General features: G+C 37.1%; 1 protein-coding gene across 1 annotated transcript in view; it reads right to left on the bottom strand.

Annotated features, from left to right (window-relative positions):
• IREB2 (iron responsive element binding protein 2) overlaps window positions 1-27,058 on the bottom strand; it is a 73,302-nt gene that overhangs the window by 28,741 nt on the left and 17,503 nt on the right. Inside the window, exons 3-8 of the mRNA XM_037833288.1 lie at window positions 7,748-7,913; window positions 5,984-6,121; window positions 4,862-5,080; window positions 1,652-1,721; window positions 971-1,154; window positions 118-257 (exon numbers count right to left, since the gene is read on the bottom strand). Of these exons, the coding sequence (XP_037689216.1) occupies window positions 118-257; window positions 971-1,154; window positions 1,652-1,721; window positions 4,862-5,080; window positions 5,984-6,121; window positions 7,748-7,913 (917 nt within the window). The remainder of the gene's footprint in view (window positions 1-117; window positions 258-970; window positions 1,155-1,651; window positions 1,722-4,861; window positions 5,081-5,983; window positions 6,122-7,747; window positions 7,914-27,058) is intronic.

The raw sequence follows: 27,058 nt of genomic DNA, 5'->3' as shown, positions 1-27,058 counted from the left end.
CACAGTTATAATGTCAGAATGCTGAGGACACAGTGATGAATCAAAATCCCTGCTCTTTTGGGGCTTCTAAATCCATATAATGTCCACTAAGTCATACAGCTAACCACTTTAACTTACCTTCGTAATACCAAGAACAACATCTATGGATGTAACAAAAGGGTTTGATGAACCAATTAACTCACATCCAACCACCTCTGGTAAAGTAAGAGAAACTGGCAGACCAAGCATAACTGCTTCTGTTTCAATGCCTCCAACTCCTAAAGTAATACAGATAAGTATATCAGCACAGTATTTTTAAAGATAATTTATCTTTGTAACATTTAATTCTCTAAGTGTCTCATAAGCTTGTGTTATACAGCACCTTACACAGTTGCTATTACTAGAGAACTGAACCCAAAACTTCTCAAAAGAAAGACTCCACTAACATGGTTGTAAAAACCAATTTTTACCTTTATACTAAACTCAGGAAACAGTTATTGAATATCTACCATGCTAGGCACTGTACTATGCTCAAGATACAGATATGAATAGAACCCAATACCTGTCAACCACACAAAGATAAGTCTAATAGAAAAGATAAGAAAATCAACAACTGTAATTCCCCTTAATAGAAGTATAAGAAGTACAGAGTACTAAAGGAGTACAGAGAGGGAACACTTCACTCAGTGAGGGCAGTTAAGGTCTTTTAGGAGGCAAGTGAACAAAGTCTTGAAAGAGTGATATTTCAACAATAAAAGGGGATGGGCTGCAAAATGCTTCTGACAGAGGGACTCGCCTTTGCAAATTTCTTTTCATCAACCCTCTTTTACCATACTGTTCACAAACTATTAAGTCAGGAGTTTTTATTTTTGTTGCCACTATTTTAGAAGAAAAAACAGAACTTTGGAGAGGCTATAAAGACCCATTATTTATATTTTTTATAGTATTTCTCTCACATCCACTCTCAAAAAGAGACTAGTCATTTACTTACCCCACCCCAGAATCCCCAAACCATTCACCATGGTTATGTGAGAATCGGTGCCAACCACAGTGTCTGGAAAGAGAAGGTCCTTTTCTTCAAAAACCACTCTCGACAAATATTCTAAGTTTACTTGATGAGCCATTCCAGTTCCAGGAGGGATTACAGCCACATTCTTAAAAACTCTTGAACTCCACTGTTTTTTGTTTAAATTCAATAAACACAAGTATTAACACATTATATGTATTTCTACTCACAATCAAAATATAAACACTGACTAAAAATATTTTAATCAATATTCAATATATTAAAATTTAAAGTTTACAGTACATACTTAAAAACAAATATGCAGAAACTTAATCATTTTTTAGATTATTAAAATTAAATTGTGCCAAAGAAAAATGTTCAAATAGTTCAGATAAATGGTAGCTTTCAACTGTGTCAATGATCCTCAGAAATGAGAGGAGAAAGTCCAATGTACAAGGTCTAGTATGCTTACTTGAACTAGAACCATTCTGTTTTGTTTTGTTTTTATATACATTTGGGTTTCCAAAAAGATTTCATTTCGGGGAATACAAGGGTTCTACTGCAATAAAGTCTTTAAAAACCACTAGTTTGAGGACATAAAAATCTTTAAGTACCTGTCACTATTTTATAAATGTCTATACAAAAATTTCCCCAAATCACTTATACCTTGAAAAATTGAAGCCTCTCTCGATTTCTGCCAAATTCAACTTCTTGATTTTTTAACACTGTATCAGGTCTAAAAGGAAGAAGAGCTGGGATTAAGTTTATGTATACAGAAGAGACTTGTCTTGTTTCTTTCTTAGTCTTAATTCTTATGCACATATATACAAACAGCAAAAATCCTTGGAAGAGCAATTTACTAGACTTCCCAGAATCAGTCTTCTTTTCCAAGAAGGAAATTCTGCTGTAAATAACACACTAGAAAGCTAAGGCAAGGAGTTATTATTTTCCTGGTGAAACAAAATCATGTCCATACCAGCACCCAAAACTACTAAAATGCATTTTGTTGTTTAAGAGATTTGTCTAAAATAGTAATAAAAATAAAACTGTAAGCTTTGTTGGGCTTTACATTGCGAGAGGAAAAAAAAAGTGCAGCGAAAATTAGCATTTCCCCCCACCTGGCTCTTGTGTCAGTTTAAACTGGGAGATGGGCTAAGATTAGACAATGAATCATCCTATGTAGCAATAACAAACAATAGCTCAACATCATTTTATAGTTTAAAGAGCTTTTTGAAAAAATATTTTATTCATCTCACCCAAAATAGAAGGTTCTATTTTATGTAGACATAGCAGTTTATTTTACATGGATTATAAATATATTTTAGACAAATTATTTAAACCAAGAGACAAAAACAGCTGACCTCCAAGCAGTAAGCACAATATCATTTTTAGGAATTATTTTTATCTAATGGATATTTAAAAAAATATATTTATTTCAAACTGCTTTAAGTTATTTCACCTGTCAGCTGGTGATTAAATGTTGACTAGAACATCAATATACCTTAAATTATGCATGCCCTCCAGGGACCAGATAATTATAGTTGTTTAATTGTCAACATTTTTTTAAACAAAGATTACTTTAATAATTAATTGCTGAATGATCTTTTTAAGCCATACTGGATCTTAGTGAGCTTTTTCTCAGGACCTCAGGGCATAAAGCTTTCCTAGAGCTGCCCCAGTTGTTTTATCTTCCCATAGCATTTATGGCTACAAAATGTTTAATACAAACATTTATTAACCTGTAACTCCAAATTAGGCAGTGATTTTAAGTGCCAAACATTATGCTCTCAATTTTCTACCCCTCAATTTCTTGTTTGAGTCTATAATTAATACTTAATTGATGTAAAGAACACAAAAGAATGCAGGGGTATTGGCCTATCCCACCTCAATGGTTGCTAACATGACCACAGACATAGGGAACTGGTGGTTTGATGGGTTGAGCCCTCTACCACAGGTTTTACCCTAGGGAAGACGGTTGCTGCAAAGGAGAGGCTAGGCCTCCCTATAATTGTGCCTAAGAGCCTCCTCCCGAATGCCTCTTTGTTGCTCAGATGTAGCCCTCTCTCTCTACCTAAGCCAACTTGAAAGGTGAAATCACTGCCCTGCCCCCCTACGTGGGATCAGACACCCAGGGGAGTGAATCTCCCTGGCAACGTGGAATATGACTCCCGGGGAGGAATGTAGACCTGGCATCGTGGGACGGAGAACATCTTCTTGACCAAAAGGGGGATGTGAAAGGAAATGAAATAAGCTTCAGTGGCAGAGAGATTCCAAAAGGAGCCGAGAGGTCACTCTGGTGGGCACTCTTACACACAATTTAGACAACCCTTTTTAGGTTCTAAAGAATTGGGGTAGCTGGTGGTGGATACCTGAAACTATCAAACTACAACCCAGAACCCATGAATCTCGAAGACAGTTGTATAAAAATGTAGCTTATGAGGGGTGACAATGGGATTGGGAAAACCATAAGGACCACACTCCCCTTTGTCTAGTTTATGGATGGATGAGTAGAAAAATAGGGGAAGGAAACAAACAAACAGACAGACAAAGGTACCCAGTGTTCTTTTTTACTTCAATTGCTCTTTTTCACTTTAATTATTATTCTTATTATTTTTGTGTGTGTGCTAATGAAGGTGTCAGGGATTGATTTAGGTGATGAATGTACAACTACGTAATGGTACTGTGAACAATCGAATGAACAATTTGTTTTGTATGACTGCATGGTATGTGAATATATCTCAATAAAATGAAGATTAAAAAAAAAAAAAAGAACACAAAAGAGAGCTACCTTTTCACAAAACCAAGGACTATAATATAACTCATCTTAATACTTTGTAATTTGAAGTAAAATTGAGAAGTGTTACGAATTGGATTTTTTGAAATAAAAATATACTCTATAAGCACTTCATACTCAGCCAGTTATGAAAAGACAAATAAGAAAATCAATGATTTTTGAATGAACAAATCTTCCTTTTCAGGAAATTAATTTCTTTTTAAGAAAAGGTGTTAATCTCAAAAGTCAACATGCCCCTAACCAGGAAACACAACCAGGTAGCAGGACAAAGGAGTGATTACATAAAACTGTCACAATTTGATGACAAAGGACCCAAGGAGATATTTACATTTTACAAATGAAGAACACGTGACGTCTCTATAACCTGAAGCTTAATAGAAATACTGAGCTAAAATTTTAAAGCCTGAAAGAATTTGAAAGATCCAGTTCAGGGACAAATGAATTAGTGGATTATTGTGCCCGTAGTATGAATTATGAGTGGATACTCTTAGCTATTCTATATCTTAAATGTGTTAATCTAACTAAAATCCTAGAAACAGAATTCTTTTCTAGGCAGGCTTACTATCTGCGATGGCACTATGCATGCAATCGTTCATCTAAAAAGTCTCATTAGGTTTGTAACATATTTGATAATGCCAATATTCTTAACATACAGAGAAGCTCTATCGATGCAATTTAAAAAAAAAAACCCTAGTAGGAAAAAAAAACCCGAAATATAAATATAGTACTCACAAGAGAAATATGAATGACTAATATATTTACGAGAAATGGTACTACTTAACTAACATAAAAATACTCATCATTTAAGATGAAATCCCATTTTTTTTGCCTAAAATAAATGTTTACAGATAAATCTTAAGAAAGGTTTGCTTTCTAGGGAATAGAAATAGCGTTTAGTTAGAGATTCCCATTATAATTAACTTTGCTTCTTTCAGTACAATAGGAAATACGTGTGAGTACCCAATCTAGCACAATAAATATGAAGGCATTGTAATAGGAATCAGGAAGGGAAGAATAAATATGATTTCCTTAACTGGAAAACAATCTTATACTAATAAATATCAACTAAAACAATTTCATACTCAGGCACTGGTTGCAAATGAAAAGGACAGAGAATGGGTGTATTCTCAATCTGTGAAGAAAATTTTCCTGAGTTTCGGCCCAGTTCTCCAGAATCACATGATCCTCGGCAGGTAGTCTGGCCTCTGCAGGGAAGCTTCTTAGGTTGCACTTTAAGTGGAGAGAGCTTTCCTGCTTTCTGCAGGTCACCACCTCCAGGATTTGGAGCATTCTGTATTGCACTATCATTCCAAAAGGGAAAAAAAGCCATTTAAAAATGACAAATTTAGCTCTTCAAAAAATACACACTAGCAATGCATGAACAGTGAATGAACATCAACATCAAAAGCAAATATGTCATTTAACTCATGTTTCAAAAGCAAAAACTCTGATATAAATAAACAGAAGTAATTTAAACTTACAGAGATAAAAAACAGAATCCTAAGTGCCAAATAAAATCCTCTTAATAAACACAATGACAATTTAAATAACTTAGCAAGTAATGAAACATTTTTTTTCATCAAACAAGTTAGAAATTCAGAGCCACAGCTTCAATCTAGTGGGGAAAATCTCCCATTAGTTCTAATAATCGGTCTTATTTCCTTACTACAGGGAATGTAAAAGAAAGTTGGTACATGAGAACAGAAACAGGTCTTCTCTAGTTTAACCTTGGAGGAAGGGGTGTTATAAATGTAAGAAATTTATTACAATGGAAGGAAAACAGATCTTTACAAAGGGCTCAGTGTCTTCCATCACCAATTAAAGACACTGATGGCTCACACATCTTTAGATTCGTTTTGGAAGGTAAGTAGGTTAAAAAAGTAATAGAAATGAAGTCTAAGTTCAGATACTTACTTGAAAAAAGCAGTTTCTAAGATTATATATTTCTATCAAAAATGGCAGGAGAAATACACAAAAACAAAAATAACTTTAAACTCAGACTAAGTACCAAAAATCCACCTATCCATAAACATTTTACTATAATTTTTATTTATTTATTTTTATAATTAGTCAATATTAAAAGCAGCATAATTTTTTACTCTGGCATAATTTCTTCTCCCTTTCCTCTAACACCATATACTTCCACGGGGTTGGTTACCAGTTAACTTGCATGGCTATCTTTAAAAATGTCTGTATTGAAGTACCATTTATTGAAGTCAATTTGTAAAGAATGGTCAACCGTAAGATCTGTTGGACAGGTAGGATGTACTTTCTTAGGATCACCTCCAAGAGTTTTCACTGCCTCTCTCATAGCAGCAAAATCCACCATTGCCGGGATTCCACTAAAAAATAATGATCAAAATATAATTCTAATTGTTCTTTTATATATGCTTAATAAATTATTAACATGCAATTACCCACTTTTATATTTAAAAGGTATCCTTTTTTAGTTTGCATCCTTGTTCGCTAACATACTAGTTATCCAAAGTTAGAAGATCCTGGTTTAATGAGAATTAACACTAAATATACCTGAGAACTTGAGTGCTCAGGGGCAGACATGCCAAAATAGTACAAGGGATGATTTTTAGAGGCGTAAAAGAACTAGACTCGCCGCTTCCCCCCCGCCCCCGAGTCTTCTTGCTATCCCAAAGCTATCTACAAAAGCTTTTGTCATTTTACACTCATTCACCCATCTATCCAGCCAGCAATATAACATTCACCAAATGTTTCAATGTACTAGACACCACGGGTACAAGGTCAAATAAGACATGATTCCCGCTCTCAACTTGTAGTAAAGAAAAGTAATGATCACAGAATAGTACAATAAGTACCATAATTGTAAATAAATACAGAGTACACAGAGTAGTAGCAAACAAAACAAAACAAAACAAAACAAAACAGATTTGAGTGGGTGATTGAGGGGGATGTTCTTATTTGTATAGCCAACTACTACAACTCCTTCAAAACTCAGTTCAAGGGTAACTCTTCTAATAAATAATCTTTGGAACCCAGATCAGATAAAGTTCTCATGAACTAGAACAAATGTCTGACACTATAACTAGAAGTTAATAACAGAGGGGCATATAGGAAAAAAATATATACCTATTGCAAGCTATATACCACAGTTAGTAGTATTTTAACATTCGTTCATCAACAGTAACAAATGCACTATACCAATACTATGAATCAATAATGGAGGGGGGGATTTGAATTTCCTTTTTTTGTTTGTCTTTATTTCTTTTCTGGAGTACGAAAAGTTTCCAAAAATTGAAAAAAAAAATAATTAACCATGGTGATGGATGCCCAGATGTATGATGGTACCATGTGCAATTGATTGTACACTTTGGATGTTTGGATAATTGTACGGTATGTGAACAATCTCAATAAAAAAAATGGAGAATAAAAAACAAACAAACAAACAAACAAAAGACTATTGTAGCTACAGTCCAGGTAAGAGATAATGCTGGCTAGAACCGGGACGACGGTGGCGGAGATGGTAAGAAGTATTTTGAATTAGAGATAGATTTCAAAGGTAGAGCTGACAGAACTTGCTGATAAAATGAATACAAAGTATGAAGGAAGAGAGGAATCAGGATGACTCCTAGATTTTTAGCCTAAACAAATGGGAGAATAATAGTGCCATTTACTCTTATGGAGAAAGAAGTGAGGTGAGGGTAGGAAATCAAGAAATCAAATTTTGACTACATTAAGTTTGAGAAGCCTATTAGACAGCTATGTGGAAAACAGAAGTAGGCAGTTATGTAAAAGCAGCTTTTGAATAAATGGTATGAGAAACAGGTGCCTATTTTTAAAGAACTGCTGCAGTTTGAATGGGGCAATTTCATTTATAAACCAACTTTCAAAACTGAAAAAAACAAAACAAAACCAGAACCATCCATCAATGAGTTTGAATTTAAAACAGGAAACACTATGAAAATTCACTCATGAAAAATAAACATAGCACTCACGTAAAATCTTGAAGAAGAACACGGGCAGGGAAAAAGGGCACTTCAACATTGTTTTGTTTGGTTTTCCAGTCTAAAATGTTCATAACATCTTCCTTTTTCATTAACAAGCCATCACAATTTCGTACAGCAGCTTCCAAAAGGACCCGTATTGAGTAAGGCAGAACATCTGATTCAAGAGAAAATAATTGCTATCAAGGAAATAGTCATAACTATATCTTGTAAAAATTACAATAGCAAAAAGATGAAGAAAAAGATGCACTGTTTTCTCAATTTAAAAAATGCACTTTTTAGGCTAGTAAACATGGAGTAAAACAACATTCACGTTACTACCAAGACTTTTTTTTTTTTTTAATAACTTCAGCTTTCCTATACATAAACCCAAGGTTCTAGAAAAGTAGAAATAAAAACTTGGACACTAGAGCTGCACTGATTTCGCATATTAGACTAAAAATGGCAAATAAATACCTGACATTTGAGAAAGACACAGAAATACTGAAAAGCACAATATTGGAATAAAATACAATGAAGACATCTCCTATTATAGCGAAAAATGGTTAAACTGTAGAAGAGTGTTTAACGCATTTTTAAAATTTATATAAAAATGGTTAAGGTTTAAAAATAAGTTGGAGTGTCTGGGCAAGTAAAATCCATCATGAAAACACTCATTCACGATTATACTGGAAAAATAATTTTAATATTCTAAAATTTTCAATCATATTGAATTTTTATACAGAGTTGGCCATAAGTTAAGCGTTTCCTTAGGATTTAAAGGGAAGAAAGAATCAGTATGGGACTGGTTGAATAAAGCATGCTGCATCCATACAGTAGATTACCATGCAGCAGCTGTTTAAAGGAATGAAGCTCTCTATATACTGATCAGGGGTGATCCCCAGGGAATATCATTAAGTGAAAAAGCAGTGCAAAATACTATTTACAGAAAGGTGTATATACACACACATACATATATTTTCATAAACAACAAAAAGGATAAATGATGAAACCTAGTCTGTGTGTGTGTGTGTGTGTGTATACACACACACACACACACACATACATACCTCCCCATCCAGTATTTTGACTGGACCTCCCTGGTGGGACATATAAAACTACCTTCAGTTATTAGTACTGCCATTGTTATTGTTATTTTGTAATTGTCATCTGTATACTGAGAAGAAAGCAAGTAAGTGATTTTGTTACTACGATTCAGGACCAAGATTTTCAAGAGGAAGGATATACAAGTATAAAGTCATAGGAGCTAATTTAGAAATTTAAAAAAATCCTTACATTTCAATTAGAAACGTGTACAGACTCATGATTTTTCTTTCTAAAAACTATGTATTTCCTAGCTCTGTCCACTGAAAATGCCTAGAAATAATGATAATCCAGTAATAATGAATACCTGGCAACTCAGATTATTGTTTTAAATACTATTTCCCATTAGAAAGAACCAAAGTTCCTTGGAGGAATGGATAATTCCATGTCTAGGGCAGGATATGTACATAATGAGCTTGAAACATGTCAGAAACAAAAGAAACTCTCAAAGACTAACGGGGTCATGTCATAAGTACACTAATCAAAAGAGGATTCCCACTGGCCAAAGATGGATCACTTTGAGCACCAATAAGGATAATGACTGCAATTTACTGAAATACAGCAAATATATAAATAGCCCTTAGTTATTAATGACTCTAAAATAACTCTTCATTGATCATCAGTGCAAGTTGTTAGGGCCATCACTTCACTACTCTGAAGACTAACAGATAAAGGGGAAAAAAATCAAATGTTAATCTTGCCTTTCATGATTTCAAGTAACCAAATAGCTAAAAGGACAAAGTTCTCTATAGAAAAATTACAGCTAATAAACACAGAAGGAATTATATAATTAGAAAAATCATCAATGTGCAACACCTAATGAAATATGGATCTAGGCAGTGTTAATAAGTGGATGCTAGAAACATTAGATGATTTGTGGACGGGGAATTTATAATGGACAGATAAAGCTGGTAACAACTGTACCCTAATTGCACCACTAAAACTGGAACATTATAGATATTACTTGCTTCCTGATGAAACAGGAACTGTAAGCACCAACTAGGAAATATTCGTGAATTAAAAACAACGAAACAAACAAAAACCCTGAATCTAATTAAGCCTCTAGCTCTAACAGTTAACAGGAAATATGTGGCTCTGTAAAAATGAAACTACAAGGAGGCAATCAGACCAATCCAGAATGTGGGATGTTCTACAACATAAAAATTATTTCTTCAATACAAAAAATGGCATGGAAAAAGTGGAGAGGGCCCCCCTATGTGGGATCTGACACCCAGGGGTGTAAATCCCCCCTGGCAACGTGGACTATGACTCCTGGGGAGGAATCTAGACCTGGCATAGTGGGATGGAGAACATCATCTTGACCAAAAGGGGGATGTGAAAGGAAATGAAGTAAGTTTCATTGGCTGAGAGATTCCAAAAGGAGCCGAGAGGTCACTCTGATGGGCACTCTTACACACAATATAGATAACCCTTTTTAGGTTTCATTTATTACGGTTGTAAATAAATGAAACTATCAAACTATAACCCAGAACCCTTGAATCCTGAAGACAACTGTATAACAATTTAGCTTATGAGGGGTGACAAAGTGATTGGGAAAGCCATATGGATCACACTCCCCTTTGTCCAGTGTATGGATGGATGAGTAGAAAAACAGGGGCAAAAAAAAAAAAAAGGCACCCAGTGTCCCTTTTTACTTTAATTGTTCTTTTTCACTTTAATTTTTATTCTTATTATTTTTGTGTGTGTGGTAATGAAAATATTCAAAAATTAATTTTGGTGATGAAAACACAACTATATAATGGTACTGTGAACAACTGATTGTATGCTTTGTATGACTGCATGGTATGTGAATATATCTCAATAAAATTGAATTAAAAAGGGGGGGAGAGGGTGGCTATTGTAGATTAAAAGAGACTTAGAAACATAACAATCAAATGCTATGTGTGGAGCCTATTTAGAACCTGTTTTGAACAAACCAACTGCAAAAACATATATTTGAAAAAGCTAGAGAAATATGGGTTTTAGGTTATAATAAAGAATTATTATTTAGGTTATAATAAAGAATTACTATTGTGTTTATTTTTTTAAAAGTCCTTATACATCAGAGATGCATACCGAAGTATTTACAGGATAAAAATATGGTGGAATACATGTAAAGACTGCTAAAATGTTGGTTGGTAACTGACTGATAAGTACATGGTAGGTCATTATACTACTCTCTCTCTACTTTTCATGTCTGAAAATTTTCACATGCACAAATGAAAAAACGATTAATGAAGTTTTAAGTAAAGAGGATAAAGGACTACAGAATGAGAAACACTAGATTCAAAGCCTGAATTTGCCATTTACTATTGGTATGACCTTAGGACTCAAGTTGACACATTTTCTCTTTTAAAATGGGAATGCAAGCTACCTAACAGAGATGTAGGTACATAAAAAAAACTTATCTAATACATAAAAAAAAAAAAAAAAACAGTTTATGGCAAATAGTAGGTATTTAACAAAAAAATACCAGTTTTCAACCTTACCTCAATCAGAAACATAACAAAGTCCTAAAAAACAAGGGGAATTAAAGGGGTGGGGAGAGTTTTAAAATAGAACACTTGGAGATAATGAGAAGGAAAATAATAACACAAAAGGGACTACCCAAGATTAGCCTCCTATAGTTTCTGAAAAATCAATTTCATGAATATTAACTTTTTAAACTTTTTATTTTGAAATACTTTCAAACTTACAGTACAGTTACAAAATAATAAAAACCCCATACAGAGAGCTCCAACAAAACCCTACTGCCCCAGATACCCAGATCCACTAATTTTAATATTTTATCACATTAGCCATATCATTCTATCCATCCAACAACCCATCTATCCATTCATCTATCTACCTACCTATTTATCAATCCATTTTCTGAACAATGGAATGTAGTAGGTTGTATACATCATGTTCAACTGATCACTTACTACTGCTGTGTACATTTCCTAAGACCAAGAATATTCACTTACATAACCACCAATATTCAGTCCCTTAGGCTGTCACCAGTTAGAATGTGCCAGACACACATGCTCCCAGTATACACACAACGGTTACTCTACTTCCTCTGGATATGGGACCACGGACTTGCACTTTGGAGCCAGTGCAGGGGATGAGAGAGGGGCCAGGCAGGGCACCACAAGATCCCAGGGCTTTTAAGTAGCCTTTTTCTTGAGCTCACTGGGTTTCTGCAAGCCTTTAACTATGTTCTGGAGCTTTGAGAAAGAAGCTTCTGCCAGCTCTTGCTGGTTGTTTAAAGCTGCTGGTAGGGGAACAGAGCCCTGAACCTTCTCACTCAGCATTTTAAAGAACATTGAGTTTTGTTTAAAATATCCTCATAGAGAGACTCTCATCAGATTTCTAGTTAAACATGGTAAAATATACACCAGTAATTATTTCCATTACCTCCTGAAACTCAATAAGATGACAATAAAGAAATTAAAAATGTTATAAACTCAAAAGAACAGAGAAATAAGGAGAAGAGAAAACAACAAAATTTTGGAAGGTAGAAAATGCATGGGTGACTCATCATGGAGTAAGCAAAAGAGAGCAAAGAAAGCAGAATGTTAAATGTCTACACAAGGGAAAGACAACCAGAAACAAAGACAAGGAATTAAAATAACCTGGGATTTCTTAGGAGGAGTGTTAGAAGCTAGAAGACAGTGGAACAATGTCTTCAAAACTCCAAGTGAAAATAATTTCCAACCTAGAAATTTATACACAGGCAAACTATCAACCAATCATTCAAGGTCTCAAAAATTTACTCCCCAGGCTTGCTTTCTTAGGAAGCTACTGGAGGATAAGCTCTATAAAACAAGAGAGTTAACAGAAAACAGGAAATCATGGAATCTAGGAAATGAAGTCTCTAACACAGGAGAGAGGAAAGAGACTCTCCTAAGGAAAACAGCAGTACAGCAAGCCTACAGTGCAATCAGCCTAAAATGGAGCAGAAAGACAGGGTCCAGATGAGGCATCATCAAAAGAAGGGGGAAGAAAAAATCCTGATAGATTATCTGATGTATTTAAACTAGTTCTTCTAGAGAGTTTGGAGATGAATTATTGATAAGAACACAGAAAACTAAGCTAAGAAAGAAAGACAATCATTAATTCCAGGAAAAACCAAAGTTGTATAGAAATGGGATGCAATGATAGTTTACTACATGGGTTGGCTAAGAATATTTACAGTCATACTAATTTAAACAATGAATACTGATTTAATCAAAGATTATAATTATACCAGGAATAGGTGCAAGAGATACATTCAAGGTAGAAGAAAAATGCCAATTCTCATTTTTCAGTCAAAATCTGAAAAATCAAGAAAGAGCAATATAAGCAAGGCTATTTAACAATATGGAGGAAATTACTAGAAGAAACAACCAAGGGAACTGAAAACAGTATTTTTGGGGAGTGGAAACTGGGGAAGCCTTCTAATGCTACTGGTTTTTAATTCGATCACTTTGAAAAACAATTAAATATTAAAAAGCAATTATCAAATAAGGGTGCTTTGAGGGAAAAAAAAACTAGCCACAAATGTTAACTGGACCTTTTGTTAAGCACTAACTGTTGAAAATCTGTCTAAATTCAAAATGACAACTAAAAGTATACTGCAATGAAGCTGCAAAATAAACATACATCCACCACCCAAAGAAAATCCACAAAACTTATTTCTTATTTTTCCCTGTAAGTAGTCAGCTTCCAAGATGATACCAATAATTTTTACCTCCCGGTAATCATGCTCTTATGCTACGATGAATTAGATCTGGTCTGTGTGACCAACAGAACTTGGGAGGGATGATAGTATATGACTTCCAGAACTAAGTTATAAAGAGGGTTTGGTTCCAGCCTTTCTCTCTTGGATTTCTTGCTCTGGAGGAAGCCAACAACCTGTGAGGAGGACAATCAAGCAGCACTGTGGAGATGAACTAGAGCCCCTGACAACAACTAGGACCAATATGCCAGTCATGTAAGCGAGGACCTTTGAAGCAGACCTCCCCTGTCAGTCAGGCCTTCAGATGACTAAGGCTCAACTAATACCTGGCTAAAACCTCATGAAAGACTCTAAGCCAGAACTGCTCAGCTAAGCCATTCCCAAATTCCTGACCCACAGAAACTAGAGACAACACATGTTTACTGTTGCTTTAAGCCACAAAGCTTTGGGGTGATTTGTTATGCAGCAACAGATAACTAATAAAACTTTCTTCAACTTTTCTAACAACATCTGCAGCAGTCATTTATTTAGGATCTAAAAGGGGCAGATACTGAGGTGTTTTACATTCCTTATCTCTTTTAAACCTTAAACTAAGCCAATAAGGTAGATATTACAGTAGAAGGGCTACAACAGTAGAAAATGGTAACAGCAGAAAAATGGACACAGATGTTCTGATTTGTTTTTTTATACTATTAATTCCATATCCCCACTTTGGAAGAGATAAAGTAAACAAAAGTCCTTTATCCCTTTTTTACTCCCCAATCTTCCCACTCCACTTCCACATATACTTTTATGCTAGAACTATACCAACTTAAGAGTTCCCTAAACTTCCAAACCCCTCTGATCTCTTCCTTACTACATCTGTTCTTCATTATTATGGAGATTCCACAAACTTACTGTGGTGGTTTGGAAGAATGTACCCCAAAAAAACATGTTCTCAAACTTAATCCATTCCTGTCGGTGTAGACCCACTGTGAACAGGACCTTTTGATGAGGTACTTCAATTAAGGTGTGGCCCACCACATAAGGATGAGTCTTATTCCTATCATAAGCGGAATGAAAGCCAGACAGAGAGAATGCTACAGGAAGCAAGAAGCTGTAGGTCAATGGAATCCACAAGAGACGGGAGAGGCCAAGAGAGGCCGTGTGTGCACTGCCATGTGACATGGGAGCCCAGGACCAAGGATTTCTGGCAGCCAGCCACAGGACACCAGTCTTTGGGAAGAAAGCATCACCTTGATGACATCTTGATTTGGACTCTTTCCTAGCCTCAAAACTGTGAGCTAATAAATTCCCATTGTTTAAGCCAACCCACTGCATGGTATCTGCTTGAGCATCCAAGAAAACTTAAAACACTTTCTACCTTATCCATCAGTATCCACCTGTCCACTTACCCTACTGATGCAATTTAGGTCCTATATGGTTCCATATTTCACTTATCCAAACCCCATGCTTACTTGCTTCATAGTTCTTTTATCCTATCTGCCCAGTAAAACACCAACTCCCCTCCCCACCTTTTTTTAGGTTGGCCTGCTCCACATCACTTCCCTGCTTAAGAAGACCTGTTCTCTTTCCTAAAAATAACTTTAATGAGGCATATTTTGCAAATCATGTAATTCCCCTTTTCAACTATACAATTCAATGATTTTTAAATGTGTTTACCAAGTTGTGCAACCAGCACCACAAATCAGTTTTAGAACATTTTCATCACTTCACAAGATCCCTTATGCCCATAAACTATTAATCCCCATCTCCCCTTCCTACCCCAAGCAACCACTAATCTTCTGTAGACTTGCTTTTCTAGATATTTCATATAAATGTAATCATACAATATGTGGTCTCTTGCCTGGTTTTTTCACTGAGCATGTTTTTGAGGTTCATCCATGTTGTAGCATGTATCTGTAATTCACTCATTTTTACTGCTGAACAATATTTCACTGGGTGGATGACAAGTCTTGTTTATTCATTCAACCACTGAAGGAAATTTAGGTTGTTTCCAATTTTGGGCTGCTATGAATAATGCTGCTAAGAACATTCCCTTGCAAGTCTTTTTTTTTTTTTTTATGCAAAATATTTATTTTTTTTTATTTTTATGGATACTTGTCATTAATACGACAGGAACCGATCTGATTATAAAAGATACAAAAAAAAATCAGAACTTTCATATCCAATAGAAATTAAAACCTGAGCTGCCAGCTGATCAGAATGTCTAAAACCTTGCACTGTTCTGATGGAAGAAATGGGTTTGCTAGACTTAATTCCTGTAATTCCAAAGAAGTTAACTTAGATTTCAAAGGAGCTACAATGCATTGACACTTGAATTAAATGATTTTTGCTGACAGCAAACATTTGTTTAAGATAAACAGGGTTATCTAAAGCTTTCAAAGGGAAAGGCAGGGAAATGTTTAAATTGTAGACTTTTAGTTAGCAAGAAGCAAGCTGCAATTGTGCTAGTAAAATACAGCGTAATTATTTATCCGTGTAAATCGAAAAGGTTGGCTCAGTTTGCCAGAGAACAAGATAATACCAAAAGAGGTCAAGGGCATGGACGCGGCTCAAGATCAATCCATCCCAGCTTCTGCAAAACAAGGGAGAGCAGTAACACCTTCACAAAGAGCAGGGTTAAGAGGAACAGGAGACTTGAGGTCTAATGTAGTTCTCACTTTGGCTTCTACAGTATTTCCTACAAAGAATTCAGTAAAAACAGGGAAATGCTACTCCTATAATTAATAATTGTCTAAAAGCAGAAGGGAAGAAACAAGGGAAGCTAAGGTAGAGCAATTGGCCTTGTGATTAAAAATCTATGATCTTGAATACATTTTTAAGAAGATGAATTTCCAACTCATACTTACAAACCATTGATTATTACACTACAAAACTTTACAGACAATCTAACGACTCTCATCCTCAGCTGCAGAACTCCAAAACAAATGGAATTAATCTCCTCTCCCTTTTATTTAATTACTCCTTCCATTAAAAGTCCTAAAATTAAGGAATCATTGGCACATTCCTGCACTTTCATATACATGTCATCAAAACATGATGGTATTTGTCAAAGTGAGGCAGGAAGCAATTTCAAATGAGGTCAAGGGATCTTGCATTCTCTCAAAACATATTTTCAGTTCTCTGTGCTCCATGTCACTTAAAAAAAAAAAAAAAAAGAGTACAGATGAACTAATGTTGTTTCTTTCAGCCCAATAAAGTCATTGAACTCCCAATGTCTCCAATATTAGAAAAAGAAAATGCAATATAAGTGTTCGACTATAAAGCATCTCTAGTACTAAAAGATTAGCCTTTAAAAAAAATTTTTTTTTAAAGAGGGCTGAAGTAGTGCCCTTTACTTAGCGGAGACCAGCCACAGACTTCCTTCCTGTGCTAGCTTTCCAAGACGATACTAGGTGAGCTTTTGCCCTGCTGTTTTTGCGCCGGGTCTTCCGAGGCTTCTCTTCCTTTGTGCACCTTAGTGTGCTGCCTGAGATGAGAGCTCTGGCTAAAGCACTTGCCGCACTCGCTGCACTGATAGGGCTTCTCCCCGGTGTGGGTTCTCTGGTGTTCAGAGATGTTCAGAGGTGGGAGCTCTGGCTGAAACATCGGCCACACTCATCACACTGATAGGGCTTTTCTCCGGTATGAATTCGCTGATGCTGAATGAGATCTGAGCTCTGTTTAAACCTTTCACCACTCTCATCACACTTATAGGGCTTTTCCCCAGTATGGATCCGTCGATGCTGAATGAGATTAGAACTCTAAAAGAAACTTTTCCCACAATCAGCACATCTGTGGGATTTCTTTCCAGTATGGATTTTCTGGTGTTGAAAAAGAGTTGAACTCTGACTGAAACTCTCTTCACACTCAGTACATTTGTAAGGTTTCTCATCCAAGCTTCTTCCCAGCCTACTCAAGGTTGACTCAAATCGAGCAACCATTCCCCATTTCTGCCGCTGACGTGCTGTTTTACGCTGGTTCTCATAGGCTATTCCTTTGCTTGAGCTTCGAGAAAAACCCCCTTTAGGTTTTCCTAACTTCATGGTGAACAGAAAAATGATTCTTAAGAGAGTGACTGTCTTCCTTTGAACAAACGTTTCACTTCCCTGGGTTGCAGCTCAGAATTTTCGAGCCGTCCCGCCGCCGCCCTCGGGCTCCCGGCGCCCCTCGCGCCCCTTGCAAGTCTTTGAAGGATATATGTTTTAATTTCTCTAGGGTAGATACCTAAGAGGGGAATTGCTGGGTCATACGGTAAATTTATGCTTAACTTTTTAAGAAGCTGACAAACTGTTTTCTGAAGTGGCTGCACATTTTACATTCCCAAAAACAATGTATGAGGGTTCTCATTTCTCCACATCCTCTTTAACATGTCGCTATTTGTCTTTTTTATAATAGCCATTCTAGTGGGTGTGAAATGGTATCTCTCTTGGTTTTAATGGTGGTGGTATGTAAAGGAGAAGAAAAGTTAAAAAACTTAAAAAACCAAAACCTTAAACATCAACCAGGAACGCTGGTACCAATATAAATATATGTTAACCAGCTTCAACTGGGTCTTTTCTATTTCTCAGAATCCTACTTTGTTTTTCTTATCTGTTGGTTTTCCCATAATCCATAATTATTTCATACCTTCACCCACTCTCCTTAAAATTTAGCCTCTATTTACCTCCTACAGGACCTTGCCTCATTTCCTACCTCACAGACAAATAGAAACTATCTAATAGATATTAGCTCTACTTCCTGCTACTAGTATTAGCTACAAGCCTAATTGTCTAAGTCTACCCTTTTGCCAGTTAAGAAGGCAGCTGTGGAGGAGGCGGGGCAAGATGGCAGACTGGTGAGCTGTAAGTTTTAGTTACTCCTCCAGGAAAGTAGGTAAAAAGCCAGGAACTGCGTGGACTGGACACCACAGAGGAATCTGTCTTTGGGCATACTTCATACAACACTCATGAAAATGTGGAACTGCTGAGATCAGCGAAATCTGTAAGTTTTTGCGGCCAGGAGACCCGCGCCCCTCCCTGCCAGGCTCAGTCCCGTGGGAGGAGGGGCTGTCAGCTCCGGGAAGGAGAAGGGAGAACTGCAGTGGCTGCTCTTATCGGAAACTCATTCTACTGATTCAAACTCCAACCATAGATAGACTGAGACCAGACACCAGAGACTCTGAGAGCAGCCAGCCCAGCAGAGAGGAGACAGGCATAGAAAAAAAACAACACGAAAAACTCCAAAATAAAAGCAGAGGATTTTTGGAGTTCTGGTGAACACAGAAAGGGGAAGGGCGGAGCTCAGGCCTTGAGGCGCATATGCAAATCCCGAAGAAAAGCTGATCTCTCTGCCCTGTGGACCTTTCCTTAATGGCCCTGGTTGCTTTGTCTATTAGCATTTCAATAACCCATTAGACCTCTGAGGAGGGCCCTTTTTTTTTTTTTTTTTAATCCTTTTTTCTTTTTCTAAAACAATTACTCTAAGAAGCCCAATACAGAAAGCTTCAAAGAATTGCAATTTGGGCACGTCAAGTCAAGAGCAGAACTAAGAGAGCTCTGAGACAAAAGGCAATAATCCAGTGGCTGAGAAAATTCACTAAACACCACAACTTCCCAAGAAAAGGGGGGTGTCCGCTCACAGCCACCATCCTGGTGGACAGGAAACACTCCTGCCCATCGCCAGCCCCATAGCCCAGAGCTGCCCCAGACAACCCAGTGTGACGGAAGTGCTTCAAATAACAGGCACACACCACAAAACTGGGCGTGGACATTAGCCTTCCCTGCAACCTCAGCTGAATGTCCCAGAGCTGGGAAGGTGGAGCAGTGTGAATTAACAAAGCCCCATTCAGCCATCATTTGAGCAGACTGGGAGCCTCCCTACACAGCCCAGCAGCCCAGAACTGCCCTGGGGGGACAGCACTCACCTGTGACATAGCACAGTCATCCCTCAACAGAGGACCCGGGGTGCACAGCCTGGAAGAGGGGCCCACTTGCAAGTCTCAGGAGCCATACGCCAATACCAAAGACTTGTGGGTCAGTGGCAGAGACAAACTGTGGCAGGACTGAACTGAAGGATTAGACTATTGCAGCAGCTTTAAAACTCTAGGATCATCAGGGAGATTTGATTGTTAGGGCCACCCCCCCTCCCCGACTGCCCAGAAACACGCCCCACATACAGGGCAGGCAACACCAACTACACACGCAAGCTTGGTACACCAATTGGGCCCCACAAGACTCACTCCCCCACTCACCAAAAAGGCTAAGCAGGGGAGAACTGGCTTGTGGAGAACAGGTGGCTCGTGGACGCCACCTGCTGGTTAGTTAGAGAAAGTGTACTCCACGAAGCTGTAGATCTGATAAATTAGAGATAAGGACTTCAATAGGTCTACAAACCCTAAAAGAACCCTATCAAGTTCAGCAAATGCCACGAGGCCAAAAACAACAGAAAATTATAAAGCATATGAAAAAACCAGACGATATGGATAACCCAAGCCCAAGCACCCAAATCAAAAGACCAGAACAGACACAGCACCTAGAGCAGCTACTCAAAGAACTAAAGATGAACAATGAGATCATAGTACGGGATATGAAGGAAATCAAGAAGACCCTAGAAGAGCATAAAGAAGACATTGCAAGACTAAATAAAAAAAATGGATGATCTTATGGAAATTAAAGAAACTGTTGACCAAATTAAAAAGATTCTGGACACTCATAGTACAAGACTAGAGGAAGTTGAACAACGAATCAGTGACCTGGAAGATGACAGAATGGAAAATGAAAGCATAAAAGAAAGAATGGGGAAAAAAATTGAAAAAATCGAAATGGACCTCACGGATATGATAGATAATATGAAACGTCCAAATATAAGACTCATTGGTGTCCCAGAAGGGGAAGAAAAGGGTAAAGGTCTAGGAAGAGTATTCAAAGAAATTGTTGGGGAAAACTTCCCAAATCTTCTAAACAACATAAATACACAAATCATAAATGCTCAGCGAACTCCAAATAGAATAAATCCAAAAAAAACCCACTCCGAGACATATACTGATCACACTGTCAAACAGAGAAGAGAAGGAGCAAGTTCTGAAAGCAGCAAGAGAAAAGCAATTCACCACATACAAAGGAAACAGCATAAGACTAAGTAGTGACTACTCAGCAGCCACCATGGAGGCAAGAAGGCAGTGGCACGATATATTTAAAATTCTGAGTGAGAGGAATTTCCAGCCAAGAATACTTTATCCAGCAAAGCTCTCCTTCAAATTTGAGGGAGAGCTTAAATTTTTCACAGACAAAGAAATGCTGAGAGAATTTGCTAACAAGAGACCTGTCCTACTGGAGAGACTAAAGGGAGCCCTACAGACAGAGAAACAAAGACAGGACAGAGAGACTTGGAGAAAGGTTCATTACTAAAGAGATTCGGTATGGGTACAATAAAGGATATTAATAGAGAGAGGGAAAAATATGGCAAACATAAACCAAAGGATAAGATGGCCAATTAAAGAAATGCCTTCACGGTTTTAACGTTGAATGTAAATGGATTAAACTCCCCAATTAAAAGATATAGATTCGCAGAATGGATCAAAAAAAAATGAACCATCAATATGTTGCATACAAGAGACTCATCTTAGACACAGGGACACAAAGAAACTGAAAGTGAAAGGATGGAAAAAAATATTTCATGCAAGCTACAGCCAAAAGAAAGCAGGTGTAGCAATATTAATCTCAGATAAAATAGACTTCAAATGCAGGGATGTTTTGAGAGACAAAGAAGGCCACTACATACTAATAAAAGGGGCAATTCAGCAAGAAGAAATAACAATCGTAAATGTCTATGCACCCAATCAAGGTGCCACAAAATACATGAGAGAAACATTGGCAAAACTAAAGGAAGCAATTGATGTTTCCACAATAATTGTGGGAGACTTCAACACATCACTCTCTCCTATAGATAGATCAACCAGACAGAAGACCAATAAGGAAATTGAAAACCTAAACAATCTGATAAATGAATTACATTTAACAGACATCTACAGGACATTACATCCCAAATCACCAGGATACACATACTTTTCTAGTGCTCACGGAACTTTCTCCAGAATAGATCATATGCTGGGACATAAAACAAGCCTCAATAAATTTAAAAAGATTGAAATTATTCAAAGCACATTCTCTGACCACAATGGAATACAATTAGAAGTCAATAACCATCAGAGACTTAGAAAATTCACAAATACCTGGAGGTTAAACAACACACTCCTAAACAATCAGTGGGTTAAAGAAGAAATAGCAAGAGAAATTGCTAAATATATAGAGACGAATGAAAATGAGAACACAACATACCAAAACCTATGGGATGCAGCAAAAGCAGTGCTAAGGGGGAAATTTATAGCACTAAACGCATATATTAAAAAGGAAGAAAGAGCCAAAATCAAAGAACTAATGGATCAACTGAAGAAGCTAGAAAATGAACAGCAAACCAATCCTAAACCAAGTACAAGAAAAGAAATAACAAGGATTAAAGCAGAAATAAATGACATAGAGAACAAAAAAACAGTAGAGAGGATAAATATCACCAAAAGTTGGTTCTTTGAGAAGATCAACAAGATTGACAAGCCCCTAGCTAGACTGACAAAATCAAAAAGACAGAAGACCCATATAAACAAAATAATGAATGAAAAAGGTGACATAACTGCAGATCCTGAAGAAATTAAAAAAATTATAAGAGGATATTATGAACAACTGTATGGCAACAAACTGGATAATGTAGAAGAAATGGACAATTTCCTGGAAACATATGAACAACCTAGACTGACCAGAGAAGAAACAGAAGACCTCAACCAACCCATCACAAGCAAAGAGATCCAATCAGTCATCAAAAATCTTCCCACAAATAAATGCCCAGGGCCAGATGGCTTCACAGGGGAATTCTACCAAACTTTCCAGAAAGAACTGACACCAATCTTACTCAAACTCTTTCAAAACATTGAAGAAAATGGAACACTACCTAACTCATTTTATGAAGCTAACATCAATCTAATACCAAAACCAGGCAAAGATGCTACAAAAAAGGAAAACTACCGGCCAATCTCCCTAATGAATATAGATGCAAAAATCCTCAACAAAATACTTGCAAATCGAATCCAAAAACACATTAAAAAAATCATACTCCATGACCAAGTGGGGTTCATTCCAGGCATGCAAGGATGGTTCAACATAAGAAAAACAATCAATGTATTACAACACATTAAAAACTCGAAAGGGAAAAATCAATTGATCATCTCAATAGATGCTGAAAAAGCATTTGACAAAATCCAACATCCCTTTTTGATAAAAACACTTCAAAAGGTAGGAATTGAAGGAAACTTCCTCAACATGATAAAGAGCATATATGAAAAACCCACAGCCAGCATAGTACTCAATGGTGAGAGACTGAAAGCCTTCCCTCTAAGATCAGGAACAAGACAAGGATGCCCGCTGTCACCGCTGTTATTCAACATTGTGCTGGAAGTGCTAGCCAGGGAAATCCGGCAAGACAAAGAAATAAAAGGCATCCAAATTGGAAAAGAAGAAGTAAAACTGTCATTGTTTGCAGATGATATGATCTTATATCTAGAAAACCCTGAGAAATCGACGATACACCTACTAGAGCTAATAAACAAATTTAGCAAAGTAGCGGGATACAAGATTAATGCACATAAGTCAGTAATGTTTCTATATGCTAGAAATGAACAAACTGAAGTGACACTCAAGAAAAAGATACCATTTTCAATAGCAACTAAAAAAATCAAGTACCTAGGAATAAACTTAACCAAAGATGTAAAAGACCTATACAAAGAAAACTACATAACTCTACTAAAAGAAATAGAAGGGGACCTTAAAAGATGGAAAAATATTCCATGTTCATGGATAGGAAGGCTAAATGTCATTAAGATGTCAATTCTACCCAAACTCATCTACAGATTCAATGCAATCCCAATCAAAATTCCAACAACCTACTCTGCAGACTTGGAAAAGCTAGTTATCAAATTTATTTGGAAAGGGAAGATGCCTCGAATTGCTAAAGACACTCTAAAAAAGAAAAACGAAGTGGGAGGACTTACACTCCCTGACTTTGAAGCTTATTATAAAGCCACAGTTGCCAAAACAGCATGGTACTGGCACAAAGATAGACATATAGATCAATGGAATCGAATTGAGAATTCAGAGATAGACCCTCAGATCTATGGCCGACTGATCTTTGATAAGGCCCCCAAAGTCACCGAACTGAGCCATAATGGTCTTTTCAACAAATGGGGCTGGGAGAGTTGGATATCCATATCCAAAAGAATGAAAGAGGACCCCTACCTCACCCCCTACACAAAAATTAACTCAAAATGGACCAAAGATCTCAATATAAAAGAAAGTACCATAAAACTCCTAGAAGATAATGTAGGAAAACATCTTCAAGACCTTGTATTAGGAGGCCACTTCCTAGACTTTACACCCAAAGCACAAGCAACAAAAGAGAAAATAGATAAATGGGAACTCCTCAAGCTTAGAAGTTTCTGCACCTCAAAGGAATTTCTCAAAAAGGTAAAGAGGCAGCCAACTCAATGGGAAAAAATTTTTGGAAACCATGTATCTGACAAAAGACTGATATCTTGCATATACAAAGAAATCCTACAACTCAATGACAATAGTACAGACAGCCCAATTATAAAATGGGCAAAAGATATGAAAAGACAGTTCTCTGAAGAGGAAATACAAATGGCCAAGAAACACATGAAAAAATGTTCAGCTTCACTAGCTATTAGAGACATGCAAATTAAGACCACAATGAGATACCATCTAACACCGGTTAGAATGGCTGCCATTAAACAAACAGGAAACTACAAATGCTGGAGGGGATGTGGAGAAATTGGAACTCTTATTCATTGTTGGTGGGACTGTATAATGGTTCGGCCACTCTGGAAGTCAGTCTGGCAGTTCCTTAGAAAACTAGATATAGAGCTACCATTCGATCCAGCGATTGCACTTCTCGGTATATACCCAGAAGATCGGAAAGCAGTGACATGAACAGATATCTGCACGCCAATGTTCATAGCAACATTATTCACAATTGCCAAGAGATGGAAACAACCCAAATGTCCTTCAACAGATGAGTGGATAAATAAAATGTGGTATATACACACGATGGAATACTACACGGCAGTAAGAAGGAACGATCTGGTGAAACATATGACAACATGGATGAACCTTGAAGACATAATGCTGAGCGAAATAAGCCAGGCACAAAAAGACAAATATTATATGCTACCACTAATGTGAACTTTGAAAAATGTAAAACAAATGGTTTATAATGTAGAATGTAGGGGAACTAGCAGTAGAGAGCAATTAAGGAAGGGGGAACAATAATCCAAGAAGAACAGATAAGCTAGTTAACGTTCTGGGGATGCCCAGAAATGACTGTGGTCTGTTAATTTCTGATGGATGTAGTAGGAACAAGTTCACTGAAATGTTGCTATATTATGTAACTTTCTTGGGGTAAAGTAGGACCATGTTGGAAGTTAAGCAGTTATCTTAGGTTAGTTGTCTTTTTCTTACTCCCTTGTTATGGTCTCTTTGAAATGTTCTTTTATTGTATGTTTGTTTTCTTTTTAACTTTTTTTTTCATACAGTTGATTTAAAAAAGAAGGGAAAGTTAAAAAAAAAAAAAAAGAAAAAAGACAAACAAGGAAAAAAAAAAAAAAAAGATGTAGTGCCCCCTTGAGGAGCCTGTGGAGAATGCAGGGGTATTCGCCTACCCCACCTCCATGGTTGCTAACATGACCACAGACATAGGGGACTGGTGGTTTGATGGGTTGAGCCCTCTACCACAGGTTTTACCCTTGGGAAGATGGTTGCTGCAAAGGAGAGGCTAGGCCTCCCTATATTTGTGCCTAAGAGTCTCCTCCTGAATGCCTCTTTGTTGCTCAGATGTGGCCCTCTCTCTCTGGCTAAGCCAACTTGAAAGGTGAAATCACTGCCCTCCCCCCTACGTGGGACCAGACACCCAGGGGAGTGAATCTCCCTGGCAACATGGAATATGACTCCCAGAGAGGAATGTAGACCCGGCATCGTGGGATGGAGAACATCTTCTTGACCAAAAGGGGGATGTGAAAGGAAATGAAATAAGCTTCAGTGGCAGAGAGATTCCAAAACGAGCCGAGAGATCACTCTGGTGAGCACTCTTACGCACACTTTAGACAACCTTTTTTAGGTTCTAAAGAATTGGGGTAGCTGGTGGTGGATACCTGAAACTATTAAACTACAACCCAGAACCCATGAATCTCGAAGACAGTTGTATAAAAATGTAGCTTATGAGGGGTGACAATGGGATTGGGAATGCCATAAGGACCAAACTCCACTCTGTCTAGTTTATGGATGGATGTGTAGAAAAGTAGGGGAAGGAAACAAACAGACAAAGGTACCCAGTGTTCTTTTTTACTTCAATTGCTCTTTTTCACTCTAATTATTATTCTTGTTATTTTTGTGTGTGTGCTAATGATGGTGTCAGGGATTGATTTAGGTGATGAATGTACAACTATGTAATGGTACTGTAAACAATCGAAAGTACAATTTGTTTTGTATGACTGCGTGGTATGTGAATATATCTCAATAAAATGATGATTAAAAAAAAAAAAAAAAAAAGAAGGCAGCTGTGGACTTCCTCCTACTAAATACCAACTTCTCTATAGGAGCTCTGCATCCCATTCCCACTGACCATCTTAGGATCCATGACTCCTCAATCATGCCCTCTCTCCTAATTCTGCAATCCACCCTTCAACTGGAATCTTCCCACCAGCATTTAAACAGCCTCAAGCCCCAGCTTAACAAAAACCAAAAAAGTTTACAAGTACTTTTCTCTTCAAACTCTCAACCTAGTTTCTTGAATTTTTTATAGTCCCAGTGTCCACTTTTCCACCTTCCACTGACCCCTTAACCCATACCGATCTAATTTCCATCCTTAAAACACCAATGAAACAACTCCAGCTGAAGTCCCAATATCCTCTCCAGCAGCATTCCAAAGAGCTAACAATTTCTTCCTTTTAGAAACACACTTTTTCTATTGGCTTCCACAACATCATCCTCCAGTTTTCTTTCTACCAAGTTGTTAGCAGACAATTCTTCGTGGGTCTCTCACATTTCTGCACAACTTGAAAGCAGAAGCACTGCTTTTGTTCTGGACCATTTTTTCAATAATATCTGTGTAGTGATACCTTTCAAAGAAAGACACAGTGTCTCCTTCTGGGCAGAGTGCAGGCATGCTTACTGCCCATTATAAAAAGTTAAGTATAGAATTACCATATGTCCCCAGCAGTCCCACTTCCAGGTATATACCCCAAAGAATTGAAAGCAGGGACTCAAACAGATATTTGCAAACCAATGTTCATAGCAGCATCATTCACAATTGCCAAAAGACAGAAGCAACCCAAGTGTCCATTAACCAATGAATAGATAAATAAAATGTAGTATATATGGAATATTATTCAGCTGTAAAAAGGAATGATGTTCTGATACATGTGACAAGATGGATGA

The sequence above is a fragment of the Choloepus didactylus genome, chromosome 4 (genome assembly GCF_015220235.1).
Source record: "Choloepus didactylus isolate mChoDid1 chromosome 4, mChoDid1.pri, whole genome shotgun sequence".
In the NCBI taxonomy this organism is placed as follows: domain Eukaryota; kingdom Metazoa; phylum Chordata; class Mammalia; order Pilosa; family Megalonychidae; genus Choloepus; species Choloepus didactylus.
This window is presented reverse-complemented; position numbering and strand designations above follow the sequence as displayed.